The following is a 17,924-nucleotide window of genomic DNA, read 5'->3' on the forward strand; positions in this document are numbered from 1 at the left end:
AAGCGAGTTTTACGATGTGAAGCCTTCAACCACTCTTCTTTGTAAAGCCACGCCCCTGCAGGTGGTATATTGCACTGAATTTCCCTTTCTCTTTAACAGATCTACCGTCAGTTTCCAGGATTTGAGTACTTCATCCTAGACTCATTGGCGTTAGGTGACATGTTTTTCCGTAATGATGAAAAGTGAGTAAAGTTTCTGGGCTGACTCTTGAATGTTTGTTTGTTATCTTGCTGGGCCTCCTAGCTCCTCTGACCCGAGTCCTGGTCCTTGTCACGTTTTAGGTGCAGCGTAGGAATTACTGAGGCTGGCTGCACGGAGAGGCTCAGAACCCCTTGGAAGTTAGGACTTTCATGCAACGCTGTCAGCTGTTTCTTTTCCCATAGACATTAACTAGCATCTGTAACTAGCCTTCTGAGAGACGTCTCCCACTGAAACGGGAGCGTTAGTCCCCTGCCAAGTGGCCCTGATGCAGAGGTCACTGTGCAGACAAGTTCAGGCCCATCATCCCTCATTCGCGTTTGTCCCCCTCTCTCCGATCAGACACTGTTGCAGCAGATAGTGTAGATGGGCGTAAGGCAGCTTGGGTCTTCTGTTGTTTTGTCGTGCTGCGCAGCTGTAAGCAGCAGAGGCTCTGTTCTTTCCGGCTCCATGTAAATGCCCCACGCCCAGACATGGGCTGCAGTAGGAGGTGTGACCACGAGGGCTGTCCTCTTCCAACCACACTAGCCATGTGCGGGGTCCCTGCAGTTCCCTCCCTTGCTCTCTGAGTGCCCTCGGTTTGCACAGTGTGAAGCCTGACCAATAGGCTCCTGGCAATAGCAGGACACACCCTTTTTTTACAACTCACCTCTGCTGCCTTCTCCCCCCGCTCACTGTGGGGCTGGCTCCGCAGTCCTGCGTCACCTGGCGCTAGACCCACCTCTGCAGCCGGGAGTCACCTTCATCAATTCTCCCTCTGACTTAGCTGCATCTCCTCCCCCAGCCTCCAGTTGCCTCCTTTCCCCTGCTGCTTAGCTCCCGTAGTATGGCACAGAGGGACCCTAACGGGTTTAGGGATATAGGTCACGTGAAAGACGCTGCATAGAATAAGGCGGCTGGGCATTGTCTGTCTGCAGTTGCTTGCCCAGGAGAGCCAGACCCTTGGCCCAGAATCTCACCTCCAAGTAAAAGTTGTCCCGCCCTCCTGTGAGTGAAGGAAACCTTGAAAATACAAACAGGGAGACAACACTGCATTAGTTGACACTAAGGCCTTGTCGACGTCAACGCTGAATCTGTGGCAAGCGGGGGTGCAAATCTACTGCCCGCTCACCTGCTGCCATGTGCACACAGCTCCCTGGTTTGCTTTGAAACGGGCGGTAGGCAGCCGAAGCCATGGCTTAGAGCTTCATCCCTCTTCACGTGTCCGCAGCCTGAAACTGAAGCTAGTTTAAACGGGTGGTCGCACTAGCAGAACTGGCCAATTAAATCACTTATCCTACAACTGATTTCCCACAAGCCTGTTTGTCCCCTGTCCACCTGCCCTGGACTTACGTTACACGTGTAGTAGAAACCTTGAAAGCAGAAGCTTTTGTGAGAAACTCCCGTCTCTGGGAGTTAGGCAGGATTCACAAATGAGACCAGCCGAGCCACAGTAATTGTAGGAAAGCGAGGTACGTGTGCTGTCTGCTTTGGTACAGCCTGTGCCCGTCTTATCACACAATCGTAGGGTTAGAAGGGACCGCCGGGGTCATCTCGTTAACCCCTTGCCAACATGCAGGATGTCTTGTCTAAGCCAGTGGTTTTCAATCGTTCCTTTGAGGATCCCTAAGAAGTTTCAAATGTAAGTGCAGATGCCTTTGGAAATCTTAGACACTGTCTGCGGACCCACAGGGGTCCACAGATCACAGGTTGAAAATCACTGGTCTAAACCAGCCAAGACAGCTGGCTGTCCAGCCTCTTTTTGAAACCCTCCTGGGAAGGAGCTCGCAGGACTTCCTGAGGCAGTTTGTTCCATTGTCCTGTTGTTCTTACAGTTAGGAAGATTTGCCTGAGATTTGAACCCATCGCCTCTTGTCCTGCCCTCTGTGGCAAGAGAACAGTTTTTTTTCCATCTTTTTTCACGGCATTTGAAGACGGCTATCATGTTCCATCCTCAATCGCCTCTTTTCCAAACTAAACATACCAAAGGTTCCTTCAGCCTTTGCTCGTATGGCCTGCGTTCCATCCCTCTGATCATCTTTGTCACTTGCCTTGATCCTGTCCAGTTTCTCGCCATCTTTTCTATGCAGTGGTGACCAAAACTGGACACCGTACTTCAGCTGTGGCCTACCCAGCACTGAGTAGAGCGGTACCATCCCCTCCTGTGATTTGCATTCTGTGCCTCTGCTCATGCAACCCAAATTGCATTTGCTCTTTTTGCAAAAGCATCATGGTTTTGATCCATGTTGAAGTTGTGATCCCAAATCCTTCTCCGCAGTATTGCTGCCAAACCAGTTATCCTCCATTCTGCATTTGGTTTTTCTTCCCTTACGTTTGTCTTTGTTGAATTTCATTTTATTGGCTATAGTTTCATTTTGTTGGACCAGTTCTCCAATTTAACAAGATTCCTTTGAATTTTTGTTCTAGCCTCTAAAGTGTTTGCAACCCCCCCAGCTCTGTGTCATCTGCAGATTTGATCAGTATGCGCTCTATTCCTACATCCAGGTCATTAATAAAGATGTTAAATAACCCTGGACCCAGAACAGATCCTTGGGAACCCCACCTGTGACCGCCTTCCAATCTAACATCATTCCATTAATAGTTACTCTTCGTTTGTGGTTGTTTAACCAATTATGTATCGACTTCGTGGTAGTTCAGCTGAGCCTGCATTTCTCCAGCTTACTTATGAGAATGGCAGGTGGGACTGTCTAAAGCCTGCCTTATTCAGAAATACTCACCCCAACCCTTGAGTGGGGCAGGAAGCTACAAGCATGCAAAATAAACCATAGTCAAATGTGTGTGATGGAGACAGAGCCCTGATCTACTGAGAAAGCTAGAACTAGTGCCTCTAATTAAGGCTTTCTTCCTACCACGGCATCCCTATCCCCAGTGCTGCACAGCATGGTAACTGGCCCTCCTACGACTCACCCTCCACACCACACAGGGAGCTCAGCTGTGCAGAACATGGACCTCCACAACCCTGAGCAGGGAAGGAAGTCTTCCAACAAACTGCTGCAACGCAAGATCCTTTTTGCTTTGAGCAAAAGCTATAAGCAGCATCACCAGAGATGGAGTGTAAAGATGGTTATGAAGAGGACAGCATGTAGGACTTCTAGTCAGCAGCATGTGTCAGGAGAGGGTATTTCTGGTAGCTGCAGGGTCCCAGCATTCAGATGTTTCGAGGCCCGCTTTGTGCAGATAACATCCTGCTCCTGTCCACCTTATAAACCCAGTGCACGCTCCTCTCAACTCTGCAAGGTGCAAAGGTCAGCTAAACGGTACAGCACTTTGAGCTGGGAGAGGCAGCCCCCAAACCAATATTACTACTAACAAACTTTAATCCTAACCCTGGATCTTGTTAATAAGGACTAGGTTAAGTAACCAGAAGCCATCTATTTCTTTAACATGCTCATTTTTTCCCTTAGCGTTAAAGTACTTTCCAGTCCCCTCTTGATTTTGCATGCGGAAGATGATCATGTCGTGCCTGTCCAGCTGGGGAGAAAGGTAATTTTTTCCCCTCCTGCTCAAAGCCAACTCTACATGTTTATGGTGTCAGGTTATTGGGGAAAGGTGAGGCCCCAGGAAGGTGAAGGCTCCTGTTCTGTTCTGCCAACAGCCGGGGCATCACCTACCCTTATCGACTGTAGAAGAGATTTCTTTGTGTGCTGCTCAGAATAAGCCATAGTGACTTCTGCGGTGCCGTATTTAACTCAGGGCAGAAAACCCCCCCAGACGACAGCTGGGTTTTTATGGGGGTGCCTTTTTTAAAAGGTGCCCCACCCGGCACCTTTAACGGGTGCAAAGGAGTGACTGGGCCAGGCTCTGGGCAAGCTGCATGCTAGGGTCCAGGGCTGGGCATTTAGCTCTATGAAGTGCAGCCCTTCCAGCGTTCAGCCCAGTATCAGTCGTGCTGTGTGCGCTACTGTTAACAGCCCCCCTCCTCGCACTGCTATGCTACAGCCACCTCTTCCCTCCTTTCATTCCCCTCCCCACAAGTAGCCTGGATCCATGTCTCTCCACTTTCCTCAGTGCCTGACCGTTCCCATTATCCGGCCCGTGCCAACCCGGGAGCAGCTATGGCATGAACAGCTGATCAGCGGGTCCCTTAGGCAGGCAGATGAGGGCAGAGGAATCTTGATGGGTGCAAGCCTGTCTGTCTGTCTGCTCTAAGCTGCATCACCCTCACGTCATTATTCAGGGCTGGGTGGAGCACTCGTAACCAGCCGGCAAGTGAAGAAGGGCATCCAGGCTGCCTCAAAAGAGAATAATGCTTTGGCCTTTCTCTCTCTCTCTCTGTCTCCACTGTGGATTGAGAAAGTCCTTTTCACTTATTTCCTGGCTATAGAAGAATCGTGTGTTCTGCTTTTTTTGCCTTTCACTTCGATAGTCACCCCCTAGAACAGCACTTCACCATTCCTCATGAGTACACTTCTCTTGAAGTACTTGTGGCCAGGAACCTGCTGCCGTGGGGTTGGGGTAAATGGATGTTACAGCAGCGTTCAAAAAGCCAGCATGCCACGTGTGAATGGAGCCAGTAACCACCGCTGCTCTGAAGGGCAGTGTGAGTTTATTGGGTCCAGGGGAAGGGATTTAAGGCCCTTCTTAGCACAGGGACCCCCCAGCTCTTCCAACTAAATGACAATACCCAAAGCGAGCTGGTGGGTCCAGTCAAACGAACCAGGCTTGTGTGCGCTAACGAATTCTTGTTGGAGCCTTTAGTGCTGTCTTCCCCTCCTTAACATTAGATCACTGTGAGGGAGAAGAAAGAGCTTCCCTCTTTTGTTCACGCAACTGGAGCAGGAGGTGGCACTTAGGAAGAGAACTGTGCAGGGCTGGTGGATAAAGCCCTGGATTTATGCAGGGGACCCAGCTTCAATCACAGCCTGACCTAGGCAAGCGACGTGACGGACTCCCTTGCGCTGGGGTTACGAGCACGGCCCTCGGTTACAGGGCAGCTAACGCACTCCATGACCGGCCTGTGCAGATGCTGTGGTGAAGAGGGAGGGCCATGGAAGGGGACAGCAAGTGACAGGACACTTTCTCTCTACCCCTAGCTGTTTGAGACCGCACTCCACGCCTATGAGAACAAAGACCAGGTCAAGTTTGTTGCCTTTCCGGAGAAGCTGGGCTTAGCCCATGAAAACATCTGTTTGCACCCGGAGTTTCCTGCCATCGTGCAGTAAGTGAGGCCAGCCCGGGACTCGGCCGGACTTAAAGAAGCTCGTGTATAAAGGAGCTTGCCCGGGAGGGGTGGGGAATGGCAGGTGTCCCTTCCAGCTGCAGGTCACGGGCTCCAAGCCAGCCCAGCTCAGTACTGCCCTAGACCAGAACTCGCCTGGGGGGCCTGGTGGTGGGTTTGCCGCCTGTGAGCCGTTCCTAGGGGTGCAGCTCCTCACACTTCAATCTCCCCCACCCCTGGCACCTTTGCCCGCTGGTGCGTGTCCAGGCCTGGGCTGACCGACGAAGCCGTTCGTCTCCCCCCACTAATTCAACTACTGGAGACGGACCGCTCGGCCGGGAGGGAGGTAAGCAAGCGCTAGCCGCTCTGCCTGCCCGGCTCACTGGAAGGCCGCAGCCTCCATGCTTGTTAAGGGGGAAGGACAGGGCAGCGCAGGCGGAGACTGATCTGTTCCTGGCTCCACCCCGGGGCTGTGGCTAAGCAGGGGCCTTCTACCCTGTGCCTCAGTTTCCCCCTTTTACAAATGGGGCTAATGCTGCTGCCTCTCCCTTCTCGAATCTCCAGGAAGAGAGGCTCTGAAAGCGCTGACCCCCAGGCCAGGGCTCATGCTATGCCGTGGGGCTGTTGCTTTTCTCACCTTCGGTGTAGATCCTGGTCCCTCGGCAGGGCAGAGGCCTCTGGCTTCCCTGTGCGTGTGCAGATGATCCTGGTCCGCCCTCTGCCATACCATAGCTGGGGTACTGTCAGCTAAACTCTCCCAGAGGGTCCCCAACGTCTCATTGCAGGCGCCCAGGTCTACCCGCGGGCTGTGCTCCCTTCCCCTTCTCATTCCTCCTCTGACGCTGCCTGCCTCGAGCCAGCTGGCCCCATTTCACTGTGCTGGGCAGACAGTTACAGCGTCAATGTACACAACTGAACAACCCAGATTAACTTCTGAGCTCAGCCTGGCCCCTGGGTGGGCAACTGAACCTGTGCTATCCGGCCACCTGAGCGGAGGGCTCTGTACACCAGCCTCTGTCGCCTGTGCTGGGCGACATCTTGCAGTACATTAGAAAACACAGCACATAACAGTCTCAGTTTTAAAGCTTCAGCGGAAAAGCCTGCTATGAAAATGCAGGAAACAAAATCAACCATGGCACAAAGTTCTCCCCCTTGCTTGCCCTAGCGATGTCTCACGTACCCTGGGAGGGTAACTCACTAGCTGAGAGTACTGGAGCACCTGTAATGATCAATAGCTGAGAACAGGTGATCTGCAGCCCATGCCCTGTATTAGTACAACACAGGGTCAATTCAGTGTAAACTGCACGGCCTGGGTCATGTGTGGCTGGTCTATTCTGTAACTTTTCTTTCAGGGGAAAGATGCATATTAACCACCGCCCCTATTAGATCCTATTAAAAGGGACAGTTTAATGTTACATTTGTTTTGTTGCAGAGACTTTCTGAAGAACTCCAAGTGATACCAGCCATCGCCCTGAACACCATGGGCACATTCACACCTGAAGCCAAGTCAGGGCAGAGACTTTCCCTGTTTAATAAAACCACTACACGCCAAAGTTGAATTCAATTGGATTTTATCAGAAAGTGAGGGTGGACTAGAATACACCAGTGCAGTCTTACCCGGCTCATGGCCGCACAGCTTTCCCCAGGCCCTGATCCTGCCTGGGGAGGGCAAACAGCTTATTTTACACATTCAGCTCTTCTACAACCCGCTTTTACACGCATGCAGCTCTTGCGCTGTATTTGAAATGATAAATGAACGTCACGAAGCAGGACTGTTTTTAGAAGACAGCAGAGGCATGGAACTCCACCTTGTGTAGTCAAGTTACCAGTAGCGATTAGGCCAGCGTTGCAGCTACTCTGCATCAACGTAACTTCCTAGTTAACAGCTAACGCTACTGCACGACCCAGGAAATCAAGGGCTGGAACGTCTCTTGGGTGTTGGAGGCAAGATAGGAGAGGGGGTTGTCCTGCTCTGCTCATCTTGGGTAAGATCTCACTTAGAATACTCCTTCCACGTCTGGGCACTGCGCTTTAGCAAATGGGGACAAATTAGAACCCAGAGGAGAGCAAAAAATAAGGTTAACACAGGCCATGCTGAGCCGAGGGAGGAGCTGTAAGTCTTTAAAGACGATAGCTAAACAGCTCTTGCTCCTGGTTAAGCTTAGTAAGACTTGTTCATATCCCCTCACTATAGAACAATTGATCACTATCCAAACAGCCCCTTAACAGGTGTCAGGTCCCCCCCCCCCCCAATCTGCTTTCCTTGTGACAGTTTATGTGACAGCTACCTTGAGGCCAGGTACACAGGACTATTAAAGCCATTTCATACGGCAAAATACCCTGGATGAGTCTACACAAGTAATCCCAGGTTCTGGCTTTAGGTTTAAGTAAACAGCAGAGAGTGCACTGGATATTTCAATTGGCACTTTTATTCCAGCACCTACTGCAAGCAGATGTATGCTAACATGCAGGTTTCTAGGACAAATCCTTAGGAAAGCCAATAAAAGATATTTGCTAAACAGTGATGGGAATGTATGTGTTACAATGCTCACACCACATCCTTACTAGAGACAGCTTGCATAGCGACGTCGTCTCAAAACTACATCTTCCGCTTTTCAGCTGCATCATTGGGCATCTTGTCATCAGCCACCTCCCTCGGTTGATTAGGTGGAGGAATCTTCAGGTCAGAAGGCTCCATGTTCCAGATGTCCTGGGCATATTCCTTAATGGTCCTGTCACTGGAGAACTTCCCTGAGGCAGCTATGTTTCTAATAACCATTTTGGTCCACTCTTTAGCATTCTGTAAATAGACCCGACCACACCCCGTGACTAGAGATCTAAAACAGGTCAGCGTAGTCGGTTCTTTTACCGAGTTCCTAAAAGGCGTGGCAAATTCCTATCTAGGACTCCAGTTAAACATCCGCCCTGAAGGGAATAGCAGCATCACTGCAGTACCCACCAGGGAAAGCATCTAAAATCTGAGTGAGGGCGATTTTAGAAGGACTTGTAGGCCACCGTATGGGAGAGCTTTAGTTGGCACTTTCATATTCAGGAATGTGTACACCGGAGCGTTTGTGAGATAAGTGGCGTTGTGCACACTGCTCCGGGCCAGCTGCTCTGCTTGAGGGCAGACTGAATGAGGCCAGCCTGTTGAAGAGTCATTGCTGAACTGGCTCCAATACGTTTTTGCGAAGGGCGAGTCCAGGGAGCAGTTCTCGCAGCACTCCAGCAGAGGGTGAGTTTCTTGCTCTCCCAACCCCGCCCACACGGAGAAGGGGAAGGGCGTGACAGGCAGAAATCAGGTCACTATCGCTGATTAAGCTCCAAGAATCTCTCTGGGCTCAGAGAGCAGAGACTCAATCTGCCGTTATATTCGAGTAGTGACTGGTAAGTCACCACAAGTCGATACAGGGGCCTAGATCTTCCCCACCCACACCAGGAACTAAGGGTTGCTCTGGTAAACCCCTGGAGGTGGCCTCCCCGCTTCTAGAGGCTGCGAGGGACCAAGCCAACCCCTGACACAAGTTAAGGGCAGCCTTCAGGTTGCTTTAAGTTGCACTAGGGATTAAATCCCTGAAAACCACTACGTAGTTAGGACCCGATCACATTCCAGGCCCCCCTGGATTGCTCCCTGCCCCATTCTTACCATGTACAGCTGGCTGACTTTGTCTTGGCATTTGACATATGCCTCATAATCTGCAAATACTTTAAACCTGTTGGAGCAAAGAAAAAAGCGCAAGTCATTCCCCCTGCTCCTGCAGACATGTTAAATACCTGGGTGACAGCTGAGCATTTTAGTTTTCTATTTAATATCAGTCATGAGTCCACCCTGTCTCGGGCTGAGAACTAAAAGCACAAACGGAAAAATACTTCACACAAACATGAATCCCTGACCTGGTTGAAAGCCTTTGACTCCTCTTTGCCTAGAACTAACCTCCAAGCCTAGCCTGTGTCCAGTTGTCAGTGGAAAGATAGTCCAGACTACCCAAGATGATGGCACAGCAAAGACATTTAAGGAAGACAACAGGTCATAGGAACTAACATTACGTATCCCTGTAGCACCCACAGCTTCAAAGTAGCTGCCTACGTAATAGGAAGAGAGAGAAACACCCCCTCCCCCCCCACCTGGGCAGCGAGTGACATCCTGGTTACTGGTCATATTCTAGGAGAAATACAGGCTCTACCATTCAAAAAAGGGCTATTAAGAAACCTCAAGGCATAGGAACAACATCTGCGTACACTTGACCACGGCATGTGCCCAAATGTATCCGTTTTATCTTCCTATTGGGAAGATAAAACCCTGCAAAAAAATCAATTCCAACAAGTTCTAAAACGTTAAGACTTGTAGATGGCCTTTCACCCCCGAAGTGCTTTTCCATCAATACAGCAGGCTGAAATGCAGTCATCTCGGGGGAACGGTGACAGCCAGCACGCTGCAAATCTGGGGTCCAAACAAGTTTTGGCTAAAGATACTGTACCAAACCCTGCTGCTGAATGCCCTGGAATGAATAGAGGCGACTGGATTTCAGCTCCTCAAACCCCTGAAAGATACAACACGTCCTTGTCCTCGGAAGGACGAAGACCTACATGGGCCCCGCTGCGGTCTGAGCTTGGAGCCAGGGAACTTGGGTATTTTGAACCGGACAGCGCTAAGCTGCCTCCCGCAGTAGGGTTAGAATTTCAGAGGTGACTCCTACCGGTCGTGGTGGAACAGCATGTTGATCACCTCTTTGAAAAGGTCAGGCTGCTTTGGAGAGAAGAAACCACTCTTGATCTGATCAATGGCCTGCTTGAGTTCAGGAAGCTTGTCGTAGTACTCCTGAGCATTGTACCTGAGACGCGGAGAGGGGAGATGTTGAACAAGTCATTTCCAGCGTATTTTAGTTCTAACAATTCCACGCTGATGAAGCCTGAAAGCTAGTTTTACCTATCGCCGGGATTCATTCACTAGTCAGGTGCTCTGTACCCCTCCACCGCTATCGTCCTTTGCGTGCAATAGCCCTTTAATGGAAGCGCTCTCCACCTGCACCACTTCCTAATGGTTTTGTTCCTTGCGTGTCTACGCAGCCTGTATTATAGCAACGCCCCTTTGGAGCTCCCCTGGGGAAGCTGCTCTCCTGAGCAAAGTGGCAGTCTGCATGCTCAAAGGGGGAAGTTTGCAGAACTGTCATTGCCTGTTGGGCCCAGGATGAGAGCGACAAGGTGGGCGAGGTAATACCTTTTATTGGACCAACTTCTGCTGGTGAAACAGAGACAAACTTTCAAGCTGTTGGCCAGCCGTGTGATTCTTCAAGGCCTCTTCTGTATAAAGGCCCAGCCCAGGGAACCATCTATTGTTTTTCCCCTTCCCTCAGAGCTCTCTCATGTGATGCTATGCAAGAACCTCACCCTTTCTTGTCCAGCTCTGCAACATCCTGGATCCTCATGCCAAAGATGAACAAGTTCTCCTCTCCAGCCTCCTCCGCCATTTCTACATTTGCTCCGTCCATGGTACCAATGGTCAAGGCTCCGTTCAGCATGAATTTCATATTTCCTGTACCAGATGCTTCAGTGCCTGCTGTGGAAATCTGTTCAGACAAGTCTGTTGCTGGAATCACTGCCAATAAAATGCATTAAAAATGGTTCACAATTACTGGCTTCATTCCTAATTCCATTGAGAGTCAATTTAAAGCCTGGACACGAATCCATCCTTAGCGTCATTGCCCAGTTTAAGAGCAAACCTCCTTGAGCATGTCCTTAACAAAAGGAGTTGATTGCTATTGTGTTGGCTCCCAGTTCCAGGGATTTACACTGATCGGACACTTTGCTGTAGATTAAAAGGCCCCAGATTGGGACCGAACTTTAAAAAGCCGTTGGCGGGACACACCAGCCTGTTGCAGTTTCCTAATCAATACGGACATTTTAAACCCACCCTTCAGAACACACGTTTTAAAACCGTGCAAACTTGGTTTGATCCTACAACTGGCTCTGTGTAGCTGGAATATGGAAGTCAGAGAGAGGTTTGCATACATCTAGTTGCAGGATCAGGGCCTTCAAATTCTGGCCATAGCTTCAGTCCTAAATCAGCATAAAACTCATCCCAGGCAAGATTGCACGCTGCTTGGAGGACTCTAGCTAAGAGACCATTCTCCTCTACAGTGCTTTGGTAGTGGACAGCGTTAGTCTTTAGGAGACTTATTCTTGCAGTTTGAATTGCTGGTTTATTCCACCACCACAACGTGCACAGAGATGTAATTTTCAAGATAACCCAACTCTGAACAATTCCATTTTCTCTCAAGCGCTCCTGCAATCTGGATACAGCGACGAGAAACAAAACTGTGTTAGTCTGGTTTTAGCGAAACAGCGAGTCCTGTGGCATCTTAAAGACTCACACATTTATTTGGGCCTAAGCTTTCGCGGGCAGAAACCCACAAAGCAGAAGAACAGACCCACACCATCTCTCACTTTGAGAGGGAAACTGCCTGACCAGCCCTGCTTCGGCTAATGGATCTACATGTAAGCAGCGGAGGGTACAAGTTCTAGGTAGGGGGGGGAAAAAATCTTAAATCTGCTCCCACTTAGATCGGCTGATCTAAAAATGACCTAGCTGCTTTATTCTAATGGCAATGAAGACATCTCCAAACCACACTGCGCAGGCAGCCTCTAACACTGCTCTGCACCGCACATTACCTTTTTCAGCCAGCGACACGCGGTAGTTCTCCAGAAAGATGACCTTTAGCTTGTTTCCAATCACTGGGTCATTGTTCACCACATGACCCACAGATGTAATGAGTTTGATGATCATTTTAGCCATGTGATATCCTGGAGCGGCCTAGAAAAAAGCCACAGGCTGGATGAAGACTAGAAAGGCTGTTAATAATCGTACATGCGTTCTCTGACTGCCATCTTGCTCACGCAGCTAGTTTATTAGAACACCCTCTTATGTTTCTTACCCAGTCTTTTCCCCCTCCACACTTCAGTCTGCTGGTTTCTCGCATCCACCTGCTATTTTATCAGTTAGACTGTGACTGCTCTGAGGCAGGAACGGTCACTTACTCTAAGTTGGTACTTTCCCAAGTTTAATAAGGCTCTGACTTGGCTGCAGCCTTTCAGATGCTACCACAAGAGGTAGTGTTTTCAAGAGTGCAAATCCCATTCAAAGCCCTAAATCCCTTCGCTGCTTTTGAAAGTCTCCCCCATAAAACATCAAACCACCACCATCCTTACACAAAGGCCAGTGTGATGAACTCACTTTGCCTCCAATTATAACTGTCCTAGGCACAAATGTCTTCATAGGATCTCTCTTTATGCCTGAAAGAAAAAGGAAGTGGGAAATTACCTACCGTTTTCAGGGCCGGTCTTGCAGTACCCATCAGTGCCTGCCCAGGTCAGATGGTCTCCGTCAGAGAGACGGACACAGGGCGAGTGACTTACGGTTGTACATGGTGATGATGTGCAGGCAGTTCATGAGCTGCCGCTTGTACTCGTGGATTCTCTTCACGTGTACATCAAACATGGAAGAAGGGTTGATCTTCACTTTGTATTCCTTCTCCAAGTACTGGGCAAACTTGACTTTATTCTCCTGCACAGCGGGTAAAAAGGCATCATTGCACACAGCCCAGCTCACACCATCCCGCGGCCTGGCGAGAGAGTCCCAAGCCCTTACCTGTTTCACCTTGGAAACTTCCCGAATGAAGATATCGTCATTAACAAACTTGTGCAGCTTTATCAGCTGGCTCAGATCTTTCACATAGTCCTCCCCTATTTTCTGGATTAAGTAATAAAATAAAAGTCATTCAAACAGATTCTCTCCAGTTACTGAGCAGCCTTTTTACACCAGGGCTGCCAATTTAGCTCATTCCACAGACACAGATCCAGGGTGTTCTCCCTGCCAGAGGAATCAACGTTTTCTACAAGCAGCTCTTATGTTCAACAACTTTTAACTCAACAGGCTGAAAACTAAAATAACGGACGCGGTCTGAAAAAGGTTGGCCAATTTTAAGTGGAAAGAACTAGAGGTCACAGCGTTTTCCCTGTCACTATCACTGGCTCCCCTTTCTCAAATCCCTTTCCCTTTGAGAGTTGCAGAACAGTCACCAACTGGGCTTCATTAGCAAAAGCCTAGGATTTGGGCTTGCGTGACTCAGGATTTTGGACTCTCCTGACTACAGCTTATTCCAATAGATCCCTGCTCCTAAAAGACCCTTCCAAACGGGAGCGAAAAGGCGGAATCTCAGACATTTTTGAATGCCAGGCTTGTCAATCTGGATCCGTGTTTTTAATGACACAGCTCGTTTTATTCCCTTTGGAGAAAGTGCACAGGCGCACCAGTCCTGCGCATGTCCTCGTATCTCCTGCACGTGGCACCTGCCGTGGGCAGGGATAGGAGTGTATAAAAGCAGGTGCATTTCTTAGCCAAGAGAGAAAAGGAGTAAGAAACCGCAAGTGATTTTAAATGATCCAAACCTGCTAAATTAAAAAAAAAAAAAATCTTAAGGATTTTTTAGCGCACACACATTTACTTCTCACTCCGGCTACCGTTCGTTAACAAGACGGGACGACCCTGCAAACACTCTGGTCTCTGTTGCATGGGGATGCCAGGAATACTCTCAAAGAGAAGCACAGGGAGCCCTTTGATAGCTTCTTATGAGATGGGGGCCCCGTGTTTTAAGCAGGCATTTGATGGCATAAGCCAGACGGGGCAGTTTTCCCACTCAGGAGTCATGCATGCTAAAATATTCCAGGCTGGGAAAGAACAGTCTGCATAAAGTAGTTTCCAGTACAAGTTCTCTCCCCCAAATGCCAGCCTCGAATCAGGGTCTGGAGAACAGCAGCGGCTGGGACCCTCCCTCTCTGCTGCACTGTCTGAGGCCGGAAGAGGGTGGCGGGGACAGGGTGATCAGTGTGTGGAACTGTGCTGCTTTTCCCTTTATTTCTATCTCTTGGATCTGGTGCTGTCTTCCCGGGGGGAAACCAAGCCCCGCAGAGCCACGTGCAACCGAGCAGCCATCCCTGATGCAGAGATGACTAGCTGCCACGTTCAACGAGAGCGTCCCCCAAGCTGTGCATCATTTGCAGAAAGAGCTGGCTCCCATTTCAACACACGGCATTCTGCCCTCGCCCTCTCCCATGTGCTCTCAGGACATGAGGGGCTGTAGTTACCTCTGCTATGAGCTCCGCTAGTCCTGGGTTGCAAAGCAAGAGCCAGCGCCTGGGGGTGATTCCATTGGTCTTATTCTGAAACTTCTCTGGTTCCAGCTCGGCAAAGTCCTTGAACCTAGGACAATGACAAAGTAACGGTCTTATTCCGAGAGGCAATTCTTCCATGCTCGGTGTGAAGCCATTACCTGAGTGGGTAGCAAGGCATGCAGGCAGCCTCATCTAATGTTTAGAGCTCCAGATTAGGTGGAGGAAGATGCAAATTGTACCCCCAGCTCTAACAATGACTGACTCACCGCCCGGCCCCGGACAAGTCACTAACTCTCTAGGTCTCCCTTTCTACGCCATTAGAATCATAGGGTTAGAAGGGACCTGCCAGGATCATCTAGTCTAACTCCACATAGGAAATGCAATGGCCGGGAATTAGCCTTTTCCCCTTAATTTCACAGCCCATTTCTATCACATTTATTTTATGACTGAATGTTAATGATGCAGGTTCTGTATGTAACCACTGGAAATCCTGGCTTGCTTTCTGCATCGTTCACAAATGCTGCATTGTGCTGGTTTGATCCTGACTCAGACAGATAATTTTCCATTTTATAAGAATTTTATTTAGTCATGCACCAATCTTAGTTTGGTGATCTCGGGTGTAACGATTCCAGCTGTCTTACTGAAAGGGGTCAGGCACGACTGCGCTTTGCAATCATCCATTGCCATCAGCCACGCTTATTGTTTTCCTAACTCTTACACCTGATTCTTCACGATATCCGAGTGGATCTTTGCGACGCCATTAACTGCATGTGAGCCAACGATGCAGAGATGTGCCATGTTGATTCTCTTCACTCCTCCTTCTTCAACCAGGGACATTCTTCTCAGCCTGTCAGTATCATTAGGAAACAGGGCTGCAACTTTCTGTGAAGTGGGAGATGAGATAAAGGCCAGTCAGGAACTCAGAGGGAAAACATCCCGTCTGCCCATAGGGCATCTGGGTTTTGATCAATGCAAGGACAGCTACAGGGTAAAACTCAACCGGCTGAAGGTCTCTGGGGCCATCTGAAACCTCGGTAAAATCAGGGTGGATAAAGAACCGCTCCCATTTTGGTATGGGGAGAGATATAAATTTTGGAGCACAGATCTGGGGTTCAGCTGTGCACTGCTGAAATGCCATCCAAGATTACAAGTTCAAAAACATGCTGTGAAGATTTTTAAGGAAAAAATCCACAGCAGCTAGATCATGGAGACGTTAGCGCATCAGCAAGCTTCGCCACACCACAACTCAGTCAACCCCACAATCAGAAGGGCAAAAAAAACCAAAACAAAAACCCAGCCATCCCTGATGACTGATGAGAACAGCTGCATGCATAAAGCAGGATTAAAAGTGCACCCGAGCTGAAGAAGAGCGCAGTGAAAGCTTGTCTCCTTCACCCACAGAAGTTGGTCCAATAAAAGCTATTGGCTTGCCCACTGTGTCTTGCTCAGGTTAGCTACAGCCAGCCAAGGGATGCGCTGCTGTGAATCCTGCATCACTGAGGGTGGACCAGGCCCAAGAGGCACGAGAGAAATAGACAACAAAGCCAAGAGTCGCTACAACCCCAGAACAGAAGAGGAATGAGTTCTGTGGGCCTGAGCCTCTCTGGAGCAAGCTCTGCACAGCCCAGGTGAAGCAGCTTCAGTTTAGGAGCAGCTGCACTTTATCATCCTCTGCATAAACGATACCACGTTCAGGCTCAAAGAACGCGGTGGGACGGCTGTACAAGTGAGCTCTGCTTGGCGTCGCTGCCAGTCCAGCTGTTTTGTTCCTCTCCTCCCCCACCACCCGCCATCAAACAGGAAACGTCCTTTTCCATTTGTTGCATTTGAAGAGTTTGGATCATTGACATCTGCAAGTCCTTTTCTCTGCCCTCTCTGGTGAATCCAGTGCTCCATGAAACCAGCATAATCTGATCTCCTCTGCTCTGACAAACAAACACTCCAGACGTGCCTGGCCAAAGCGCCTTTACCCTCTGGCAAAGCGGTTTGATTCACCAGTTTTTCCCCTATAGGAACTAATTTAGGGTTTGTTATTTTCTCCCCACTCTGCCCTTTCTTATAGGGCCACTGCTAGATACCTCGTGGTGCAAAACCAAAAACATTCCATGGGGGAGGTGAACAGATTTTGCTAATAAGTCTCCCAGCTTGGATTCACATTTACACTAAGGCCCTTTTGTGCTGCCAGAGGGCAAAGAGGCCCTGATGCCCCCATGACTCAAGTCCTTCCTCCTTCATTTTGCACTCCTGGATCAGCTCCATGTTGTCGACAGTGAGCTTCACATTTCAGGAGGAAAAAAAAAAAAACCCTTGACGTTCCTCAAAGGGACTTCTTGTTAAAAATAAATAGATCCAACAACAGCCATCATGGGACAGACAGCAAACATTGGGGAGATGGGGGAGAGGAGATTGACTGTGGTTTAGCCCAATTCTTATGCCAAGGACCTCTTTTTTCCTCCCCCACCCTCTGGTGGAAAAAAAAAAAAATTAAGCACAGACGCCCACAGCCACACATCCAGATTCCATGTCAGAAGCCAGCCCATTATAACCGCCACACCCTGGCACAGCACAGAAAAAATACTGGCTGCTCCCTTTCCGCTCCCACAGCAGGATGCATTCAGAGCGTCAGTTTCGTTCCAAGGCACTTACGTCCAGATGCCTCTGGTTTATTTCGTACATTATTTGCAGATGTCTGGGGAGCAGCTTCTCTACAAGATCGATCGGCCAGCGCTCGAGAGCTTCCGGGAGCACCGTGTGGTTTGTGTAGGCAAACGTCTGCTTGGTGATATCCCAGGCCTGGCATTTAATAGAGGCGGTTAACAGTTAAAGAGTAAAGCCAAGGGCATCTCAAACCTGTACAACACCCACATGCTACGTGCCAAAGCTTGACTCAAACCCAGTCCTGGTGCACACGTTGTCCTCTCTCACTAGGGGAGGTAGGGGAAGGGGTGTCCATGCAAGGGGGCTGACTCTGCGGCAGACTGCCTGAAGGACAGCAGGAAAGTCATTGAATCTCTGCAGCCTGGCCTACACTAGTAAGCTAAGTCACCCTAACTACAGCCCTCAGGGGGTGTGAAAAGTCCACACTCCTGAGTGGTAGAGTTAAACTGTCCTAGCAGTCTACACGGGGGTTCTGTCAACAGAAGAATCCTTTTCTTGACCTAGTTACCATCTCTCAGGGGTGGTGAATTAAACTACAGCAACAAGAGAACTCCTCCCTCCGGCGTAGGCAGGGCCTACACTGAAGCGCCACTGCAGCACAGCTGCTGCACCTGCACCATTTCAAGTGTAGACAAGCCCTGTATCTGCATTCACCACCTGTAAAATGGGGGTGACGTCACCCCCTTTGTCTCCTCCATGCAGGCTGTCAGCTCTTACTACGTAAATGTACAGCACCTAGCAC

General features: G+C 49.6%; 2 protein-coding genes across 4 annotated transcripts in view; one reads left to right on the forward strand and one right to left on the reverse strand.

Moving 5' to 3' along the window:
• ABHD12B (abhydrolase domain containing 12B) overlaps positions 1-6,959 on the forward strand; it is a 30,584-nt gene extending 23,625 nt beyond the window's left edge. For both annotated transcript variants that reach the window (XM_067554760.1, XM_067554759.1), the window contains exons 10-13: positions 100-182; positions 3,603-3,681; positions 5,232-5,356; positions 6,789-6,959. In XM_067554760.1, coding sequence (XP_067410861.1) covers positions 100-182; positions 3,603-3,681; positions 5,232-5,356; positions 6,789-6,813 — 312 coding nt within the window. In that variant the 3' untranslated portion in view covers positions 6,814-6,959. The remainder of the gene's footprint in view (positions 1-99; positions 183-3,602; positions 3,682-5,231; positions 5,357-6,788) is intronic.
• PYGL (glycogen phosphorylase L) overlaps positions 6,911-17,924 on the reverse strand; it is a 37,599-nt gene continuing 26,585 nt past the window's right edge. The window contains exons 11-22 of one of the 2 annotated variants that reach the window (XM_067554758.1): positions 17,171-17,317; positions 15,243-15,406; positions 14,498-14,612; positions 13,002-13,103; positions 12,770-12,917; positions 12,588-12,646; positions 12,026-12,167; positions 10,745-10,952; positions 10,054-10,188; positions 9,003-9,069; positions 7,922-8,156; positions 6,911-7,380 (exon numbers count right to left, since the gene is read on the reverse strand). In XM_067554758.1, coding sequence (XP_067410859.1) covers positions 7,956-8,156; positions 9,003-9,069; positions 10,054-10,188; positions 10,745-10,952; positions 12,026-12,167; positions 12,588-12,646; positions 12,770-12,917; positions 13,002-13,103; positions 14,498-14,612; positions 15,243-15,406; positions 17,171-17,317 — 1,488 coding nt within the window. In that variant the 3' untranslated portion in view covers positions 6,911-7,380; positions 7,922-7,955. Of the gene's footprint in view, positions 7,381-7,767; positions 8,157-9,002; positions 9,070-10,053; positions 10,189-10,744; positions 10,953-12,025; positions 12,168-12,587; positions 12,647-12,769; positions 12,918-13,001; positions 13,104-14,497; positions 14,613-15,242; positions 15,407-17,170; positions 17,318-17,924 lie in introns of those variants that run through there. The other variant, XM_067554757.1, reaches the window with a different exon arrangement.

The sequence above is a fragment of the Emydura macquarii genome, unplaced genomic scaffold, assembly GCF_026122565.2.
Source record: "Emydura macquarii macquarii isolate MOO-44397 ecotype Brisbane River unplaced genomic scaffold, CSIRO-AGI_Emac_v2 contig_1551, whole genome shotgun sequence".
Classification (NCBI taxonomy): Eukaryota; Metazoa; Chordata; order Testudines; family Chelidae; genus Emydura; species Emydura macquarii.